General features: G+C 46.3%; 1 protein-coding gene across 2 annotated transcripts; it reads right to left on the reverse strand.

Annotated features, from left to right (window-relative positions):
- Positions 1–5,071: 5,071 nt before the first annotated feature.
- Positions 5,072–21,811, reverse strand: Mr (anaphase promoting complex subunit morula). 2 transcript variants are annotated; one of them, XM_077706342.1, is made up of 14 exons: positions 21,579–21,811; positions 21,308–21,493; positions 20,962–21,217; positions 18,103–18,211; positions 17,155–17,287; positions 16,799–16,888; positions 16,479–16,671; positions 15,020–15,137; positions 12,842–13,017; positions 10,959–11,053; positions 10,338–10,532; positions 8,893–9,151; positions 8,232–8,482; positions 5,072–5,573 (listed from the first exon to the last, which is right to left on the reverse strand). In XM_077706342.1, exons 1-14 carry the CDS (start codon positions 21,642–21,644, stop codon positions 5,355–5,357), a joined length of 2,346 nt encoding a protein of 781 aa, XP_077562468.1. In that variant the 5' UTR covers positions 21,645–21,811; the 3' UTR covers positions 5,072–5,354. The 2 variants fall into 2 exon arrangements, with proteins under 2 accessions (XP_077562468.1, XP_077562469.1); XM_077706343.1 differs by having other exon boundaries at positions 10,959–11,050; positions 21,579–21,810.
- Between the last annotated feature and the right edge of the window lie 102 nt (positions 21,812–21,913).

Below are 21,913 nucleotides of genomic sequence, written 5' to 3' on the forward strand. Positions count from 1 at the left end.
GGAAGCGAAAACGCCTTTTTCTCGGTATTTTGGAGAGGTCGAAATCAATCCGATGCCCTCAACTACGGCACGCCTAATAGCCCAGCCTTGGCGCGGAATAAATTCTAATTAATGCTAATGAATTGCCACTAAAATATTTATCTGCCATGCACGCTGCCACAAAATGTAACATGTGCATACACGCAGAAATCTGTTGCGAAGACTTGTACAGGGCCCTTCGATTTATTGCGCGTTCCCGTTTCATTCAAGGACAGAGCCGAAAAAATTTGAGGGCTCGCGCGACTAAACTAGAATACAAATAAAGTACCACGGCTCGGTATACGTGCCCATGCTTTCAAAGCCGAGTTTTAGAAATTTGTAGAAAAACTGTGGTTGATTCCTCTGCAATAGGAATCGGTAAAACACGAAAGTGAAATGCGCAGCGAAATCTGCAGCTGAGCGTAATTTGGGGGTCGGCGGCTGTCTTGTGGGAGTGCTTGACGAGCGACGTTCTGCTGGCGGGACGCTTCGGCAATGGTGTACTGGCGTCATTTTCGTGGCGGATATGACGTCAGTAAAATCTTGGTGCATCCCGACATAAAACACTTTCGTGTTAAAAAAAATTAAGAGCTACTCCACTCTGTGAAGGTTGTTGACCAGCGAAGCTTTTTAGCACACGGGATACCGGTAACACATAATTTTTGAGCAATATTTATTCCTTTCGAGCCTGGATATGGCAGTCATTCTTAAGAGTTTTTCTTCTCGGACACGATACATACACGCAAAAGTGGACGCAAATTTTGCCGTGTGTGAACATTATTAACCCAAGTTCGTCGAGCGAAAGCTCGGTTTTCGGGTTCGAGCGAGCTGTGAAAGCGCGCACTATTGCATGGCAAGACAATACGGTGCTGCTGTAGGTACGAATGCGCAGCGAACTTTGATGCAGCCAGCGCCTTCATGTATCATTTTCTGGTGGCACGCGCCATATCACACTTTCCACACCCCTCCCCTCGGGAAGAACTATATATCTATTAGACTGCGGTTATCGCACGAAGCGCTGGCTTGGCCGTGGCTGAGCTTTCCCTTACCCTTTCCTTTATCCCCCTTTCTGCAACACTCCGCTTGAAACGGATAAGCGATTAGATGCTTTCACTGCGGAAGCCGCGTCAGCGCCACTCACTGGCTCGGTCGGTGGCACTTCCGTCGGCGCCGCGATCGCACACGTGGCGTTTGCTTGACCTTGACAGCACGAGACACTCGCTTGAAGATCAGAGGAACGCTACCAGGCGTTTCTTGGGCTTGTACCTGGAGCAACGCCGCCTGTATTAAATGCAGAGCATTTCAGTAACTCACGATGTCACCCGCGTTGACGTCCGTAGTCGTAGTCCGCACCCTCCTCCCCCTACACTATATATAAAAAAAAATTAAAGCCGTTCCACTCAATGTGAAAGCTGACGGAAGTGCAGAGCAGTGATTCGCCATAATGAGCTGTACCGCCGTTATACGCTTACTGCTACTACCCCATGCAATTCAAATTTCCCGCCTTCGCAGTGCTCGCGCGCCCCCTGCCTGAAACTGCGCCAGCGGGAGTTCTGTTCTCTTTGTGCTTTTCTCCCCGCCCGTGCAGGCGTTGCACTGCCACATTTTGCGGTTACTATCGTAAATTTGGGGAGTTGGTGGTAGTGAATGCGTTGTATCAGCAGCTTCTTGACGTAGTTTGAATGAGTCAAGGATATAAGGCGCGTTCATAGCCTTCCATTCTGTGTCGGCTTTGTGGCGCAGTGGGTAGAGCACCATGTACATTGCGTTCCGCCCGCAGGGTCGAGGGATCGAAGCCAGGCGCCGGATAGTATTTTTTTTTTATATAGTGTAGGGGGAGGGGTGCGGACTACGACTACGGACGTCAACGCGGGTGACATCGTGAGTTACTGAAATGCTCTGCATTTAATACTATCCGGCGCCTGGTTTCGATCCCTCGACCCTGCGGGCGGAATGCAATGTACATGGTGCTCTACCCACTGCGCCACAAATTGACACAGAATGGGAGGCTACGAACACGCCTTATATCCTTGACTCATTCAAACTACGTCAAGAAGCTGCTGATACAACGCATTCACTACCACCAACTCCCCAAACACTAAACGTTAACGCAATACACCCACCCCCTATGCGACGCATTTACTCGAGTCCCCCTCGCGGGGAGATGGGCCCAATTTTTAACACTGCCAAATGCGTGAGCGAGAAATGACCAAACACCCACTCTCCTGTTGCTCTCTCCTACCCTTTCCCACTTGCTAGCCTTCCTGCATGCTTTTATGTCCGCCAGCCAGTGCCTCTTTGCGGAAACTATGCTAAGGTGACCGTAACTATGACATTTTGTCGGGCGTTCCCCCGGCGGCGCTCCCATAGCCTTATTTTTCTCCATGCCCGTCTGTCTTGGTATGTCGCTGATAAAACCGCCCGCGCAACCGCAGAAATTTGTGCTGCTGCAGGTTGATGCTGGTTTTTGCACGCTTAGCTACTTGGACAATGGGTCCTCCAGGCCTCCTGTTCCATATTAAAAGTGCTATTGCTATTATTACGCTTACAGTGGAAGCAAACGCTTCATCGCAAAGCAAACCGTGTCAAACTGCAAGGGTACGAAGCCCTTCGAGAACGCAGGGTGGAGGCCGAGTGTCTGAGGTGTTCGATTCGACATTCGCATTAGAACTGCTGTAGCATCCGAAATAACAATCTTGTTTGCTTTGTGTCTACTCGACAATAAATATGTTCATACTACTATTTAAATTCTGCCTGTCAGTCATCCTTTGAAAAACGCCACAGGTATGAAACGAGCAACAGGTTGAGCAAGATCCCCAGTGGTTCCGGAACTAATGCCCTACTGAGGCTAAAATGTGAATGAAACAGCTCTTGAAACTCAATAGGAGAGCTGACAGACATGCACTGTAGAAGTGGGTGCAGCATTTGCGAATCGCGAGCAGCGACGCAAGGCGGGACGTCCACCGGCGCACGCTACATTTGGGCAAGAGGCTGAACTAAGCGTCCCTACTGTTGCTATTGGAGAGCGGGTGTGATACGTTAGTCAAGGTACAGGCGGCGTTGCCAGGGGTTATTGCGGGTGGAACCACTGGCTCGCATAGTAGTACGAAACTTTAATGAGCCATAAAGTAGGAGTGGTTCCCTAGTCCGGGAATCCAAGTGATGACTGGGCGACCGATGTCCTAGATGCCAGAAGTTGCTGGACGTCGAGGTGATCACTGGCAATCAGGTTCTCCCACAGTTCAGGGAGGGGGAGGGGGGAAGGAAAGGGTGGGAGGTTGGGGTTATGTGCACACTCTAATGAAATGTGGACTAGTGTGCTAGGCTTAGGGCAAAAAGTGCATTGGGCGGAAAATTGAGTGGGAAACATGTGGCGTAAGCGAATTGGATGGACGAAGATATTCGTTTGGATGCGACGAAGAGTCGTTTCTTCTGGTTTGGACAGCTTGGGGTGAGGTTGAGGGAATTGTTGTCTGCCGACTCGATAGTACTGTGTAATGTCCTGAAATGTGGCCAACGATGTGGACTCTCCTTGTTCTTCTGGGGCCTGGGAGGAGAGTGCGCAGGATCAGTGATGGGCAAAACCACTGCCCGTCAGTGTACAGTGGGCGGGTGTCCAGCGCAGGCGACGTTTCTTTGTGGCTGATGTTGCGAGAGGAGGTGGAAAGTTGGTGGGGCCACTCTCCCCACCAAGAAGCTCCGACAGGAAGCTTGGGAGTCTGGCTCGCCTATCTCGCTTGTAACTTCACGGCAAAGCAAAAACAAGAGGCCACCACTTTGCAGAGTCGAGAACACTACTACTTTACGTGAGGCTGTGCCACAGAGACGAGGCACAGACAGTGAAAATGGAGAGGAGGAAGATAGAGGCCAATGCAGCAGATGCTTTGTTTGGTTGTTTTTCTCTGCTCTGTAAGTGCGCGATAGAATGGTATACAAGCGCCTGTCTTACAGAGACCCCTTAGTCTCGTTCGACTGCGTGATGCCATGGTGGTTTTCTGATGTATGTGAATGTGCGTTGTCATTAATGGCATGTGTCGGTTGCACTCCCACTTGTGCTCGCAAGTCTTGAACTGCTTATTTCGTCGTCGAAAAGCAATGCTACCAAGGAAGCATTCTTCGAAGGTGTTCACTTTTACCTCGAAACAGCGGTGCATCACTGCCCTGGTCGGTGAATGAGGCAGGACTTTAGTTGCTTGGGTATTCATCGACTTGTGTCCATCTTTGTTAACTTTACTAGTTTGCAATATTTTTGCAACGTTTCCTCGCTCGTGTTTGTATTTTCCTACGCTGCCCCTCACATATGTTTATGCATGTGCACATGTATTGTGCTTTGAATCTCAGTTCTGTTGCACGTGTACTGTGTAAGCAGTAGATGAGGCATGTCGGCAAAATTTTCACAGCACTTTGTTCATTTTCATGTCACAGAGGAAGCAACAGAGGAGCAGAGAATACCAGAGTGGAGATAATGCAAGCAAGGAACCTTCAGAATGCTGGCCACATTCGTGTGGGCAAGTAGAAGCGCACAGTGGCAGCTGCCGCTGCTTCAACGGCTCTTGTGAGTCCTGTAGCTGTTGTTTTACGTTTAAAATCAAGTCTGCATTCAGCACAGGTGGCAAAGGGGAGGGAATGGAAATGATGGCGACAAAAGGCCCATACTGGTGGGCAACAAAAGGAGCCAATGCCACGGCTGAAGCCAGCAAACATGACCACTGAGCTTGGGAAAAGATTGGCCACTTTTAGCCGCACAATCAACCAATAGGAAACTTCCCCGACTTGATGGTGGCCAATTTTTCTGTAAATTCAGGCCTAAATTCCTCCTAGTGGCTGGAACAAAGTAATGTGTTATTTTTTGTTTTTGTTTTTTCTATCAGCACCACTGGCTCCCCACACAGGGTAAGAGGCACTTATATTATGTTCTTATTAGGAGCTCACGTATCAGTTGCGGTTTTTACTCACATTGTTTTCAATTTATTGCTTTCAGCACCAGCAGAGAGGAACTCAGAATTAACAATCGGTGACAACGGTCAGCAACTGAAAACCACATGAGCACCAGTTCATAAGGCCAATTTTATTATGTAGTGTTATTTTCCCACCTGCTGTCTCACCTACCCGAAAACCAGGAAATGTTCGTGAGATTCTGGGTTGGGTGTGGGCCCATGGGAATGTACAACAAAAATTGGTACCAAGCAAGGCATGTAGGGCCAGTGGTTTGTGCCAAGGGTGATTTTTTTCATTGCGCCAAAGGCTTCGCAGACTGGGAGTTGTGGCTCTCATTTTTGGTGAGTTTTATACAGACACAACAGGGGGTGGGGGAAGGCAGGGAGGGAAGTGTTCCTTCACGGGCCGCCGTCCGCCTTGGGCAGCCGGTAGTGGCCCCCCGAGTAGAGCAGCTTCTGCTTGGCCACCTGCTGGTCGAGGAAGTGTCGCAGCTCGTGGGCGGTGAGCTCAGCGGTGGAGGGCGTCTGCATGGCGAACATCTTCAGCATGGTGTGGATGCGCTCCAGGGTCAGCACCTCCAGGTTGGTCAGCATGCCCACGATGTACGACCAGTAGATCTGCACCAGTGCAGGGCAGGGGCAGATGCTGACGACCCTCCAGAATAGCACACGCCCACCACAGTGGGGGACAGGGTCAGTCCCATCTTCGAAACGACCAGCACGGCGACAAGCACTAGCCATGTAGCAAAGGCGGATCCAAAGTTACCTCTCGAGGAAGAAGGAACGAGAAAGGATTAGTGCAGCGGATACCATCATAGAGTTTCATACAAATAACTAGAGGGGAAACTGGCGCTAGTGTCAACGCAAACATGGCAGCGGCGCTTACGCTTCGATGGGAATGATGGGTATTTGTGGAACCGGATTGCGTAGGATCAAAACGGGCTTATGGCTGCGCAAATTGTGTTTTTTGACAAAAAAGCTCTAATTGCCCGGCTCTCCGTTTACAAATTACATGGCAAACAAGAAAGTTAGTAACGAAAAACCAAGTTTGTACGAAATAAAACCGCGCGTTTAAATAAAAAGCAGACGCGGAGTCGAGGGGGTTTGTGGAGCAGGTTTGCCATTTTCTGCCAATTACAGCAGGACGCGGACTTCTTTAAAAACTACTTGTAAAAATTTCGGCGCTCGTGGTTTGTAATAGTAAGAAAATTTTTGTGCTCATAAGAAAAAATAAACCGATTACCTTTGGAGAAGTTATATAGTGATATACATCAAGCTGCGTTCCTATCAGCCGCCGGTGCTGCTGTTCTACGCCGTAGGAGCCGGCGTTCGCATGAAAGGTGTGGCTGTTCCAAGTGATTCGCAACCATCGTCAGCTTTGACCAGCTTTGACAATGCATTGCTCTGCCGAATAAGCAGCGCCGCAACTCCTAATTAGCAGACAACTTCGCCGCACACAGCGCCGTCATTTGTGTTTACATGCTCGCTGTGCGACAATGCATTGATAACCCACCCAATTCGCAACTCTGGTTATAAAACATTCCACTCAGGGTGGCGTCCGTGCACGCGAGGCATGCAGTTCAAGGAGAAACGTATTTTTGATCACTCCTCCCAACACCCCGCCTAGGCAAATGCGTTCATGTAAATCCAAAACGAAAACGAAACTGCCTGCAATCCATAGTAAGTTCTGCGAGCCATCGACGGCCAATCCGAATCCACAACTACCCATCACGCCCATTGAGGCGTACGATCGCAGCGCCAGTTTCCCCTCTAGTTATATTGTAAGAAACTCTATGGATACCATGTAGCAGGGGGGGGTGAGCATCACACCATTGCTGCAGATACAGGTGAGCATTGCCCTACTAGGTTCTGCGGTTACTAAGCTGCAGCAGCTGTGTTTGTGATGGAGGAAAAAATGCTGCAAAGGCATTCTTTCGGATACAAAACAACTTATACATAATATCATTGCTACATTTACGAAAGGTTTTACTCTTGCACAAGCTCATTGCAAAAACACTGTCCCATGCAGTGAAATTCGCTGTGCTTGTTGAACTTCAGTGGGAACCCGCATCCTCGCGCCCAGCAGCACAACGCCTTGGCCACTGAGTCACCACAGCGGGTAACCAATTTGAGACATTTCTGGAGCACAGGGAAGCTGCCTCAAACCTGGCAAGGGTGGTGGCCTGACAAATGGGCTCAGCATCAGACGATGCACTTTTGCTTTGGTGAAAGCAAAGCAGTGTGGTGACTGTGCACTGTAGCGGAATCTCTAGACTAGATATCCAATGCACCACATGCCACATGAGTGAGCTGACAGCAGGTAATGCTACAACCCTTGAAAGAAGAAAAAAAGAAGACAGTGAAGGCAGGCTGCAGCATGGTTACTCACTGTAGAGCTTGGAAGACCTAAGAGCCTGCATGAAAAGGTTTCTTTGGACGCTAAGCACCTCCTGGAAATCTTGCTGGCTACGGCTGCCCCCAACTCGCTGTGATGATATTAATCATAACAATAAGCTGTCTACTAGCTGCACTAGAGATTTCGCCCTGTGTCAGCACTGTTGAAAATATTATGAAAGAAGAAGAGGAAACTGGCAGCTGCCTCCTACTATCATCGTCATTTTAAAATAGCTGTTTCATTCCACCATCCTCACTCACTCACATCCTGCGATCCGTGCCTTGGTTTCTTCAACAAGCCCTTGCCTACCCTTCCGGTGTCTCCATCCCAGCCTTCTATCCAGCGGGCTCTGTCTAGCGGGCTCTGAGAACTCGCGTGGTCATCATCACCAGCCTATCTACGCCCACTGCGGGGCAAATGCCTCTCCTATAGATCTCCAATTATCCCGGTCCTGCGCTAACTGCAACCAATTTATCCCCACAAACTTCTTGATCTCATCTGCCCATCTAACTTTCTGCCGCCCCCTGCCATGCTTGCCTTCTCTAGGGATCCACTCTGTCACCCTTAATGACCGATGGTTATCTTGCCTTTGCATTACACGCCCTGCCCATGCCCATTTCTTCTTAATTCCTACTAATGTGTCCTTAGCACGCGTTTGTTCCCACACCCACTCCGCTTTCTTCTTGTCCCTTAATGTTGCACCTATCATCTCCTGTTCCATTGCTCGCTGAGTCGCCCTCAATTTAAGTTGAACCCTTGTAGTGAGCCTCCAAGTTTTTGCCCTGTAGGTGGATACCGGTAAGATGAGCTGCTGCATCAAATGAGCTGCCACTTCTTTCTCCTCATCCCCTCGCCCCAGCAGACCTGCCACAACTTTGTACCTGCAGGTCGCTCTCCTTCTGGTCCTGGCTGGAGGCCATGGCCGAGGGTGCCTCCTCCTCGTCCTCGTCCAGGTCCAGCGACTGGGAGGGCACACTGCCCCCCGTGGCGCCCCCGGGCTGGCTGCCCAGCACGAAGATGCCCGGCGACTCCTCCCACAGCAGGCCCTGGCCCTGCCACAGGGCCAGCTTGCGGCGCACCAGCGTCGGGCACGCCTGGGTCACCGCGCTCAGCTCCTCCAGCGTCCAGCGCGCTGCAGGGGGCAGGAGGAGGAGGAGGGCGACGCAGCGGTGTTACACCATACGATGCACAGTTCTATCTTCGATGAATGCATTCAAGTTTCAGCAACGGCACGAGGCAGGGCAGCCAGGTTCTTCCCCTGCACCAGAGTACTGCACTGTAACAAAAAATGAACTAGGCCAGAAACCATTGCTATTCCGTTGGAGAAAACTAAACCTTTTCTCCTTCTTAGTGCATAAGGAAATTGGCACGTACTGTATGAGACATTCTTCTAAGAAACCAACTTATGTGCTGGGTCAGAACAGCGATTTCATTAAAACTGCCACAGTGCCCTTAAAACCTGGCTTGTCAAAATGTAAACAAGTCATGGCAAAAGCCACACAGTCCTGTTGTGACACGATGCAAGGCCAAGACGGGACCCACCCTTCTCCTGGAAGTGGTAGATAAGGGTGGCGTGCATGGGCGAGACGGTGAGCTGCAGGGTACGGCTGCCCGTGTCTACCTCGAGGGTGACCTGCCCCAGGTTGGGGCGCCACTGGAGCGTGCGGTTGCCCTTGATGGCTTCAAAGGCCCGCGTGTAGCGCTCCAGGGACGCCTGCACAGGTGGCGGCAGTGCCAGCTTCTCGTCCTTGAACGCCGGCCAGAACTGGGCTGAGATCACGATGGCCGACACGTCTACCTCCTGCGCCAGTGCGACGACGAGATGATCAATGCACTCGTCCAGCTCTGGTTTGGGCTCAAATTGTGATATTCTGGGTCACTTCCAGTTTGAATGAACCGGAAAATGTAACCGGTTCACAGGCTAGTTCCTACCGTTGAGTAAGTTTGGTGCTCCATGTTACATTCATGGCAATATCTCACAACTGTTGCCAGCCCAGCATGAATTTCAGTGACCTGTACAAGACAAAGCTGAATTATGTGTATAGCAGTCAGAACAAGCACTTCTATCAAAGGGCTCATTTACTAAAAACCAGCGAAAGAAAAAAAAAAGCCAGGGAAGAAAACTTTACAAGATACACAGGGTGTGTAAACAGTAGTCTTTTTCATTTTCTGCTTTTTGCAAGCTGTTTCTAGAGTTAGCGTGGTCAGTACTTTCCATAGCCAGTGCTTCCTAATATTTTTTTTGCCTTGAAACTTGTTAAAAGACTGTAATGCAACGCTTAAAAGCTCTCCTGACTGTGCTCAATTATTTTAATCGCCATTGCTCTTTGTCTCTTCAACAGACTCCCGAGTGCTCCTCAGGAGTGTGCTCGATTCACAAGCGATCGTCGTAAGTGCTACTCCTCACAAGTGTTGCTCAAAGGAGAGGACGTGAACCTCTAAGAAATGGTGCTTGCAAAGAGAAGAGGTAATGCAAGCTTTAGGGAAAGAAAAGCAGTGCACAAAAATGTGAAAACAAAAAAAAGTTTGGGCTTGGAAGGCAAAACCAGTTTTTCTGGTTCCCACCTTCCAAGCCCAACTTCAAACAATCATAACTTCTGCTACAGACTAGATAGAATGATACTGTTAGTCTTACTGCACTCCTCGTTACGTGCACTGTTCACTGATAACTAGTTCAGCTGCATCACTCCAGCAGTTTTTTTTACAAAAGCTGTCAAAAAATCAAACAAAAATCTGAATAAATTTTAATTCAGTCATTTTACACAAAAACAAATTTTATATTTACAACCAGAATGAAAAGTTACATAAGTTCTCCAATTTTTATCATCATAACTGTAAAAATAAACATTTTTGGTTTAAGACTAGAGTGTCTGCTTAAACATACCAAAGGAATCGTTTGCAGATGCCATTGGTTACCATAGTGATGGTGATGGTGACAGTTAAGCTAAGGCCACAGCCGAGCAAGTGAGGACGAGGGAGACGGTTACCCCTGCGACGTAGCCAGGGAGGTCGCCCGAGGCCAGGTGAGCGTTGATGCGGCGGGAGTCTGCGAGGTCCCTCAGCATCACCTCGCAGGCATGAAGCTGGGCCTCCCCAAAGCGCAGCTTGAGGCACTCCAGGTAGCGCACCTCACGCTCCGTGTCGGCGCAGCTGCCTGAGAGCAGCCGGTTGGCCAGCAACACCTGCCCGACGGAAAGGAGGAACCAGGGAGAAATAAAACGTACAAACACTGTCCCACAGCTTGGTATACCCCCGCTGACACCTTTGGCAAGTCCCGCACCCCTTCACACCTGTCCCCCATCTTCACCTCAAACTGATTTGATTGGTTGTAGGATTTAATGTGCCGATGGAACACAGGCGATGAGGTGTGCGTTAGTGCAGGGCTCCGCATTAATTTTGAACACCTAGGGATCTTTAACAAGCACCGAAATCTCGAACATACGGACGTTTTTGCTTTCCACCTCTCACCTCAAGCTATCTCTTGTGTGTCATCACATCTTTTGACCAGTGCAAGAGCGAATGAAAGGCATTTGTTAGATCACAGGTTTCTAGTGGCCACCAAACGTGAAGGGCACACATTATGTGTGGGAGGAATTTCGCGGGCTCACCTGGTATTCTGATGCAAACAGCTTCTTGCTCCCATAGATGTTCACCAGCATGCTGACAATGTCCGAAGAACGGGCTCCTTTGGATACCTGCACTGCTGGGAATACAACACAAGAGTGCATCTGCAATGCCCACTTGGTAACACTTAGAAAGAAATAACGGGGAAAATTGGTAACATGCAGTGCAACAGGAATTCCGCTTTCTCAAAGAGTACAGCAGAGGGCATGCCAGTAAATGGCTGCAGCTGCAGCTAAAGTGCTAAATGTACCTAACACTGTTTTCAAAATCACATGCTTTGCTTGTCAAGATAGATGAGGGCAGATTACAGCCCTTGATTACTCACAGACCTGCTGACCAAACTATTCTGGTTTCCTCCAACACCCTCTTCCCCAATACCTATGAGAGATACCTTTTATATAAGCCATGCCAAGTGTGGTGTATACCGAAACACCAGACGGTGCCACCCTTCCTGCACTAAATCCAAAACCTGGAAATGCAAACACGGTAGCCACGGCACGGAACGTGAGATGGCAGATAAGAGAGAGGCGAGCACTCGTGCTACCTTGTACTGGTTAGCTCATAACAAACCCTGTATTCGTTCAACTCTGAGAAGCAAGAACGCTACATCAAGTATGGCCCATTTCGCTGCTCAAAGAGGAACCGTTTGTCAAGGACATTTCCATTTTAAAAGATTCAATTTCTCCCAATAAAGTATTTGGACACAGATGAGTGTTAATCAGTGACAAACTGCGCCAATGTGCTCTAGTCAAGTCTGGCTTGCAGTGTTTTGTCATTTTAGTGGCATAGGTTTTTAACGCAAGGTTCGCAAGACTGTTAGAGTTCAGTGAAATTAAAGGCGGTTAGACGGTGTGTTTCGGGGGCAGCTTTGGACATTAATGCAGATTTTTAGTGAAAGCACTTTTTAAGCAGTGTTTCCCATTTCAAAGATGGTTTTGCATGAATTTCATTAGAGTACTAAAGGAATAGTACTTTACTTTTCAATGCACTCGATAACATTGCTTTGGCTTTCCCTGCAAGACCGACCAATCAGCAAGGCACCCCTCACAGAGGCAGGTGCAACAGACAGACAGAGAGAGCGGGTTACGCAGAACTTCTCGGCCCCATTTACTTCAAAAACATTTTTTTTAAACATGAGCTGTGCCTATCTAACCAGGCTCAATTTATCCCCACGCTATATTTCCTCCCATTCTGCCATGTCTTTCATTTGTATTTGCAGCAGAAAACCAAATGTCCCCACCAAAAAGGATTAGTACCCATAACAAACTTTCCACCAATTTTTTCAAGAAACCATCAGGGAGCAACATTTGACCACAAACCACATTATTATGTATATTTTAAAACTGACTAAAGTGCTTTCTTACGGGAATACAAAGTTTTTTGGTTTAGCGGTGTACTAACTGTCTTGAAAGCCTCAGCTCCACACCCCCTCTCTGAAGACAAAGACACCTAAGCACTTCTTACGAGGTGTGAATGCGAAAGTATCGAGTTCAACTGATAGCCACAGAGTGCTCTTCGGAGTTTGGCACTGTTTGTAATAGTGCCTGTTACGTCGCCAGGTGAGGTCAGTGGAGCCCATGCCTGGCATGATGTGCCACTACCACCAAACACCACACTAACATTTGCATCTGGACTCTCGGCTTTATGAGTGGCTGTGCCCATGCCTAGGCATTGCCTAGAAGAGCAGTCCTTTGCTTGTTTTCATTAATGCGAACAATGCTCGTTCCACAAGACAGTTTGCAGTTGCATGGGAGCCATTCTTAGCTTTTCGCGCTAACAGCAGTGCCAACGCCGACGGCAGAATTTTTGCTCACTGGGCCAATGAAGGGTTTCGCGTTATTACTAACAAACGAAATGCCGGCCGTACCTTGTTCATTCCCGACGGGAGCCGGCTGCCAGTTCTGCCAGTCCTCATCGTCGTCGTCGCTCACCGAGCTGTCCTCCACGGCAATGGGTGTGAACTTGACCAGCTCGCCTTCGAGCTCAGCGCAGCTGTCGTCAGTGAGGTTGGACACGATGGACCGCACAGTGTCCTCTCGCGTCCTGCAACGGAGGAAGGGAAGAAGACCATCTTTGGTACAACGATAATTGGAACTTTAAACTTTTTTCCTGAGGAAACCAGCGCTCTGTTCGTGCTCAAACTTCACAAAAAGGTCGCATTTTGTGGTCTATTTTGTTTGCAAATGGGTCTTGAAACGACAGCGCCACCTGGGGTATGCAGAGCGAAACGGACGATGGGGATTCACACTCCTTCCACAGCAGGAAGGAGCGAAATGGGGTAGCAGACGATCACAAAATCATAGTTACTTCGAAGAGCTCTGCAAAAATGTGAAAGCAGGTGAGGAAACAAATTATTGGCAACGATGAACCATGGTAATATTTTATCGTGATTGGTATCAACTGTTATGCAACTATTTGTGATCATCGTAAACTAGGGACGAGAGATTTTCTGATCGTCTGCTACCTCATTTGGTTCCTTCCTACAGTGAATCCCCATCATCCATTTCGCTCTGCTTACCCCAGGTGGTGCCACCGTTCCAAGATCAGCTTGCACTGGCTTGCACGTTCAAATCGGTCGCCATTTTCCCATAGGCAAAAAATGTTTTTATTTATTTTCAGAATAAACAGGTAAGCACCATCTTCGTTCCCAGTGTCAAACAAAATAGACCACAAAATGCGACCTTCGTGTGAATTCTGAGCGCAAAATGAGCAGCAGTTCGCTCAGGAAACATTTTTGAAGTGTTCCAATTATTGTCGTACCACCCTGTATATGCAACAGTCAGAAACAAACAAACAAAAAAAAACCTTCTAATTTTGGAATTTTATTTACTAGTCACAGGTGGTATGTCACAATGCTGGTACATAATACTCATCAAAGTTTGTTGCTTTAGCTGCGGTTTTGGTACAAAAATACCTGTCATTAGAAAAAGAATTTCCCGTCACAAAACACCTGACCTGAAGCTTTGTGTGGTATCAATGGTAGTTAGGGCTCAGTACAAATGTGAAACGAGTGAAAAAACAAAATATCCTGGTACCTCAAGTTGGTTTACAGTGTGAGGAAATAGAAACAAAAGCGCATGCAGGAACAGAAACTTTGTCAACTTATACTAACCACTGAAAATTGTACTCAGCTTCTAATGATAGCTGCATTAATTTGTAAGCTGTTATTATAGCACTTCTAAATTTTTCTTTTTAAGACAAGCGCCACACGGCAGACACAGGAAAAGGCTGAGCTCTCTAATCCAGACAGACAGACAGACAGACATTGAACTTTATTAGGTCCGGAAGGTCAAACCTAGCGGCCCAGAGGACCGTCTAGAGTAGACGCGGGCCGCACCTGCGCGGGTGGCGGGAGGTTTAGGATCTCCGCCCTAACGCAGGCCTTCTGGACAGCCCGGAGCAACAAAACCATGCAGCAGTGCTTCGAGAAATTTTGTGTGGACTATGCTCGTTAGTTGATGAGTAGTAAATGCTAGCAGGCCTGTGACAAAAGCCAAAAACAGGATTAATATTAGAAGGAATCACTGAAAATAGGACTGCAGAGAAGCACAAAGATCACTGAGAAAGCTCTGTGGAGCGGTGTCAAAGAAAGTGAAGACAGCAAAGGGGAAAAGATAATTGCAAACTCTCTCTCTCTCTCTCTCTCTCTCTCTCTCTCTCTCTCTCTCTCTCTCTCTCTCTCTCTCTCTCTCTCTCTCTCTCTCTCTCTCTCTCTCTCTCTCTCTCTCTCTCTCTCTCTCTCTCTCTCTCTCTCTCTCTCTCTCTCTCTCTCTCTCTCTGTGTGTGTGTGTGTGTGTGTGTGTGTGTGCGCGCGCGTGCGTGCGTGCGCGCGTGCATGCGTGCGTGCGTGTGTGTTCACCTCAGTCTTCAGCTGAGTTTGTGCACCTGAGGCTGTGCATTCGGGTGCGTGCACCTGATTATTTTACACCGCTGTGATGAGTCTGCCCCACGACTCCAAAAACCCTGAGACACATACGTCAAACATCCTTTTTAAAGTGGCATAGAGACCGCTCCAGCCTTAAAAAAGTTTATCAGAGCTGATTACCTCAGGTACTTGCATACAGGCTCACAGACGAGTTGCAGAATGTATCCAGTTGGGTCAAGAACTCTCAGTGCCTTGATAGCTGAAATGTACGCAGTCAGGATCTGGGTCGTTTCCACACCTGAAAGGAAGCAGAACCCCGGGAAGCAGAGATAGGTTAAACAAGATCGCTGCTTAGAGACAAATTCAGCCTTTCATTTTGTTTTTTAATTTCAGATTGATGTGATGCAACACAAAAAGCTCTCTTGCTAAACTGAGAGAAAAGTTTTAATGCTTTGGATAAACATAACAAAAAATTATTTATTTTTTATGCTAACTGTTTCATAGCTGCAGTCCAATGAATATGATTTGGCTGCCCCACAGCAACAAAGCCAATAAGAAAGTGTGCAATCCAAAAAGTACTTTTAGTGAAGTTGAAGTTTCGGCCAGTAGTTAAACGTGATCAAGACTACAACACAGAAAAACATACACAAGAGCAAGATAGAGGACATACACGGAGCTGCATATGTCCCCTATCTTTCTCTTGTGTAAGCTTTTCTGTACTGCAGCCTTAATCAAAAAGTACTGACAAGCATTCTTAATATAAAAGGTACAAGCTGGTGAACTGTTTGCAAGTTAAACTAAACAGAGAATGTGATTAGGAACCCACGACAAGTGTCTCGATATGTTTCTCGAATGACATTTCTCTGCATAGCCTCTTAGTCACGAAGGGCGCTACACACCTACCCCGACCCTCCCCACCAAAACAAATAGTTTACATGAGCCCGAGCAATCACAACACACCAATTATGGTGGCTTTTTCGTGGTTTTTTTCCTTAAAACAAGAGTTGGAAGCCCGCCTGGTTGGGGAACCAACAATTAAAAAACTGGCACCAACTGCGTGGTCAGTGTCAGTTTTTAATTGTTGTCATGTGTTTTTCCCTTATGGAAATTGGAAGATAAAAAATGAGGAATGCAATTTTGGTAGTTGTGTAAGTATCTGCCAGCTACACCCCCTAACCACTGCTAAATCTGCTGACAGCATCCAAACCAGTCAAAAACTTTATCAGCCCTTTTAAACAACCTACCATTTCTTAACAGAATTGCCTGATCTCTTTGTAAGGTAATACTTTATGAAATTATGCTATAATGTCCTCAGTTCAATAAAAGCTAATCTAGCAAAAAAACAATGCTTAAAAAACACACTCACTGAAGGAAAAACTAAAATTCCACCTTGTTGCAATAATGCACCAGTTTTTATTTTTCTCTTCTCTTTTGTACTCATCCCCTCGCTGTAATCCCACAAGGTTCTGTGGGTATAGACAAAGAAACAAATAACTCAAAACAAGAGTAGCTTGTGTTGTAATGCACATAATTTAGCCTGCACAATGAAGCCTGGCCAACCGAGTAAACCCAGCAGCTAATCCCATGCAGTCGAAATGTACTAGTTGTCTGGTTCGCCTGCAAGACGCAAAAACTGTACCCGGGTGAAGCAGGCGCTTCTGCATGGCACTCTTGAGAGAGTGGATGACCTTGGATTTGAGGTTGGTCCTTTCCAGGCAGTCCTTGAGGTCCTCGAGAGCAGCTTGCGACTCAGGGAACTCGATGATGATCGTGAACAGCTGCTCAATCCGCGCCATGACATACGTGTCATACAGGAAGTACCGCAAATGATCCTTGAACGTGAAAAAAGGGAGTGGGAATATCAGCAGCCAACATTTAGTCATACATCAGGGACGCTGTTTAGCAAAGCGACGGAATACTTATCGCCACTTTAAACAGCATGCAGTAGAGGAAGCGTACCTCTAGGGACTTCAGTGCCACTTCCGTCTCGGCACCAGTCTCATATTTGTACAGGCACCGGAACCACTCCATGACAGTTGTGGTCAGCCACTAAAGTGAAAATTGCCAACAAAAATGAAAACCAGTAATACAACAATAAAAATGAACCACCAGCTACAAGTGAGGAAGGTCATATACACTTGATGATGCCAAGAGTGCAATATTTTCTTTCTCAAGAAAATAAGATATGTAAATAGCACAGGATGTAAGGGACACACACCGTTCGCAAAGTAGGTAATTCCGCATATGCATAACTTTGTAAAGCACCTACACACACTATGAATAACAAAAGTAAATGAAGGCATGCATTTCAGTACCCTCTCGAGGCTTTCCAAGAACCTTGTTTCAAAGACACCCTTGCAAGTTCTCTGTATGTGTTGTTCGATGTACTTGTACGCAACCGTTGAAATGGCGTCTCGGGCAATAGCATCCAGCAGGCGAAGGTCATGCCTGGATGCACAGAGAAACGACGCGTGACTCAAAGCTTACCACATCTCCCACAAGTAGGGGTGAGAGATGTACAAATTGCCAAAACTCCAAATTAAATAAAATACAAGTATATTGGAAAAACTGACTCAGAATAGTACAAATATTTAGGAACTAAAAAAAGAGAAAAATTAAAAAAAAAGCACACACATAAAGCAGGCTAGTAAACACTATGTCAACACTGTTTACTTAGTTCCGTATCACTGATAGAAAGGTTCCATTTCACACGATAATGGGGTACAGTTCTGTTTCTTTTTACTGTTTGCAACATGGGCTTCATGCTTAGATGCAGGAACCTACACAGTTAGCTCTCAATGATAAAGCCAAAGATGGTGTCATCCTGCAGAACCACTTTGTGTAGTTCATCATCCTCAGCTGCAGAGGATGATGAACCACCCCCAAATGGTCCCCAAAGGACAGCATTTGTTACGTTTGGAAAGTGACCTGACAAATATTTTATCTGGGCCCATTCCCTGTACATAAATAGGTCCACTTGTATGCTTAGACCTGTACTTAAACTATACACCTAGACAGCTTATTGGCAACACAACCCAAGGTATTAGGTGAATAAAAGCCATCTTCTGGAGTTACTTCAAATTTCCAGGACCTGAAGCCTCCGACACAGCCCCACATAATCATAGTGCTCTTATTTTTCACCATAACTGAGCGATTGAAAATGCCAAATTCAGAATTCTGAAATCAAATAACAAGAACACCCAACCTGCATTTGAAATATTGCATAATAGCACATCCCTAGTTAAAGACAAACATAAACTCACAATTTTTTATTGATGTCCTCCAGATCCTCCAGAACACGAGGACATTCACAGTTCTCAGTGTCAAGCTCGCACCCAGGGCAATCAAGTGAGTCGCCCCCGTCATCTTTGCCTGGAATGCAATGAAACTTCTTAAAGGAGCCATGAAGACAAAATACAAGTTGGATTTATTAGAAAGACTGCTTAGTCCCGATAACAATGATACCAATACCATCGCAATCTTCGAACAAATAACGGAGATATTAAAGAAAACGTGTGAAGCCGTGGCGACCCCCTAGACAATTTCCCGCAACTTTTCTATGACGTCACGGAACCTTGTTTGTGCGATTGGCGGCCGCCTAACTGACCTGTCGCGACGACACACGACTGGACGTCTGTAATGGGGCCTCTAGTTCCATTTGACCGCATCACTTGAATGCTAACGTGCAGTTAACGCACTAATAATTATGTTTTATTATTGGCCCGTATGACGTCATTCTTGCTCATAACACGTCACTGTGGCGCAAAATTTGAAAGTTTTTATATACTTCTTGCTTTTTTTTCGTTAAAAAACATTTTTTGTGGCTGTAATGGAGCTCAGTCAGATACTGAATCCTAGTTCTTTCAAATTAAACGAAGTTGTATTTTCTCTTCATGGCTCCTTTAAAGGAGCCATGAAGACAAAATACAAGTTGGATTTATTAGAAAGACTGCTTCGTCCCGATAACAATGATACCAATATCATCGCAATCTTCGAACAAATAACGGAGATATTAAAGAAAACGTGTGAAGCCGTGGCGACCCCCTAGACAATTTCCCGCAACTTTTCTATGACGTCACGGAACCTTGTTTGTGCGATTGGCGGCTGCCTAACTGACCTGTCGCGATGACACATGACTGGACGTCTGTAATGGGGCCTGTAGTCCCATTTGACCGCACCACTTGAATGCTAACGTGCAGTTAACGCACTGAAAATTATGTTTTATTGTTGGCCCGTATGACGTCATTCTTGCTCATGACACGCCACTGTGGCGCAAATTTGAAAGTTTTTAAATAGTTCTTGCTTTTTTTCGTTAAAAAACATCTTTTGTGGCTCTAATGGAGCTGAGTGAGATACTGAATCATAGTTCTTTCAAATTAAACGAAGTTGTATTTTCTCTTCATGGCTCCTTTAAGCACCAGTGTCATTTCATACAACGCACCAGATACTCAAGTGATTCAGAGTGAACACTTTGCAAAACTGAGCAACGCAACCCTTCAAAACCGTTCTCGTTTCTCCTTGAGAATTATCTTTACAATGATTCTCTTTCTCTAGTTACTCATTATCTGAGAACTCTCTGCACTATCATCACAGTGCAAGCAAGCTCTTTGTTATGTCCATCAGGCTGAGGAGAGCTCAAGTAAATGGCTGAACAATAAATGGGGACTGCCATTATTTTGTTCACACACGCTTTATATAAGCAGCTGCACCACCTTCCCCAAAAGGAGTCTTAAGTGCAGGTCCCCGATGAAATGTAGCGCTGATAACACTTCAAATAAAAGATTCAATTAACTCTTTTTCAAGTAACACAACCACATTTCAGTCATCGTTAGAAGCACGATTCGATAGCATGGCTTCAGATACATCCTTTCAAGTTCAACGTCCGATTTTCTTTTAACCTTCCTCACTCTGAATGCTCCACAGAATGGTGCCCAAAGAAGTCACGCATGCACAAATTGTTATTTGAGGAAGGAGCCATCAACAGGCATTCTTGGAAGGTTTCACGGGAGAGCAGAAATACACTAACGCCAAAAATTAAACCACAATATCGCTATGTAGAAATATTAGTTCTTAACAAGTACACTAACAGGCAGAGGACTACACTTGAACAGTAGAGCTGTGTTATAAATAAATTTCCAGTCTTAGGTAAAGACCTATAAACAGTGAAAAGTAAGCCTTGGCACAATTTTCTCCGAATTGGTAGAAGCTGGAATGCCACAAATATAAGCAGCCCTTGCGTAGGCTGCTGGAAACTCCGGCTTGCAGGAAATCGAGCACCCTCAGTTTCTGGAGCATTTTGGCAGTCAATTAGTGTTTTTTTTTTATTATTCAGTTGTGCAGTAGGAAAATACTGCAGTGGTCAATTCTGACCTACTGTGAGCTCTGTAAGCTTCCTATCTTTGAGACAGGAACTCTTATAGAGACAAGAACTCTTATACCATTCATTGCATATAAAGTTATTTCTGCTAAATTTTGCCTATTGAGTTCTGAAGTCCATACAGCATAGAATGACCTAGGCAAGAATGTAAAATGTACATTACCTGACCTGCATTTACTGAACAACAATGAGTGCATTTTTATGGTCGACAAATCGCTCACATAAATCCCGCCAGTATCTGGAACAGGATGAACGCTCCAAAGGTGTTCTTTGTGCAGCAGTGGTTTAATGAACTTTTTGGGTGTCAGCAACATTAATTTTATGCAATCATTGTAATTGATGACAGTCACTTTACAGCCCGAGCCCCAATAAGCCCCAGTTACTTTCCAGCCCTGAGATCCGGTGCCGAAAGGCCACAAATATGCAAGAGGTAGGGGTATAACACTATAAAATACAGCAAAAGATGAGCACAAATAAATTCTGAAACATAAAACCCTCATTATAATTAGCATGTTGGGGCCGGGTAGATGGAATGTTCGCTGCATTAGATGTTTCCAACACTGAAAGTACCAGTAACACCAGATAAATTACGCCCCCCCCCCCCCCCTACACACGCACACACAAATAGGTGCAAACCTTGTGGAACATATTTGTGTTTAGACACTTATGAACCTGGGTACAGAATTCATTGCCTACAATAAGTACAACATTGTCTAGATGTAATTCGCAGTACGACTTTTTGTACCTGCCACACGATGAAATGCTCGAAACGCTGCCGAGTAAAACACCAGCAAGACTTTGTTGAACTCGGATGGAACAGACAGTTTCAGAGCTGCCCGCAGGTGATCATACACCAAGCCCTCCAGCAAGCCCTGGGTTGTAGCGTCGACCTTGTCGCCGCCGCCACCGCACTCCACTTGCGCGGCCCTGATTAGACGAGCATTTGACAGGTACTGCTTGATAGTAGAGTGCAATTCAGTAACGGCTGTGGTGAATGCGACCTGCAAAAAGAAACGGTTACTCACGTTGAAACCACAGTGGAACTATTTGGAAAACTTGATTGAGTTGAGCGGCAAAAAGTGGGCGCTAACCCGTATGTCCCTGAGGTTCGCTTCAGCCACGGACTTGAAGCAAGACCAGAAGCTTGGTATTATTTCCCGTCGCAGTTGTTTCTGATACTCGTGCAAAAACCAAGGAGTCAAAATTGAAGTTATTCCAGGTTGCCGCAGCGCGTTCGTAAGAGCGTCAAAATCCTGGCGATTTTCCGAGTCCCCTGTCTGGAACAAATGACTTTGATTAGTACGTACTGCTTGAAATTCAAAGTAACAAGCGGAACTGGCAATAACAACAAGCGTAACTAACCTTGTTGTGTATTATGTGCTGCTCGATGAGCGTCCAGGATCTTTTATTGAATTCTTCAGTTGCCATTGCACTGACTTAGTGCGTAAATACTGAGGGAGAAGATATTTCTAATCAGAAATTACTGCCTCGGTCATGGTCATTTACTGTGCACAAAACAATTAAAGCAAATCAAGCGCGTCCGTACTAACCGCCGCTACCGACAGCAAATTCTGCATGCGGATTCGGATACGAACTGACCTGGCTTAATTTACGATTATCACATACCAAAAAGCTACACAATTAGAAACACAATATTGTCTATTAAAATCTTCCAATTTCCAATTTTCAATTTATTT

This window comes from Haemaphysalis longicornis, unplaced genomic scaffold, assembly GCF_048455015.1.
Source record: "Haemaphysalis longicornis isolate Haplotype H1 unplaced genomic scaffold, Haemaphysalis longicornis Haplotype H1 scaffold_4, whole genome shotgun sequence".
NCBI lineage: Eukaryota > Metazoa > Arthropoda > Arachnida > Ixodida > Ixodidae > Haemaphysalis > Haemaphysalis longicornis.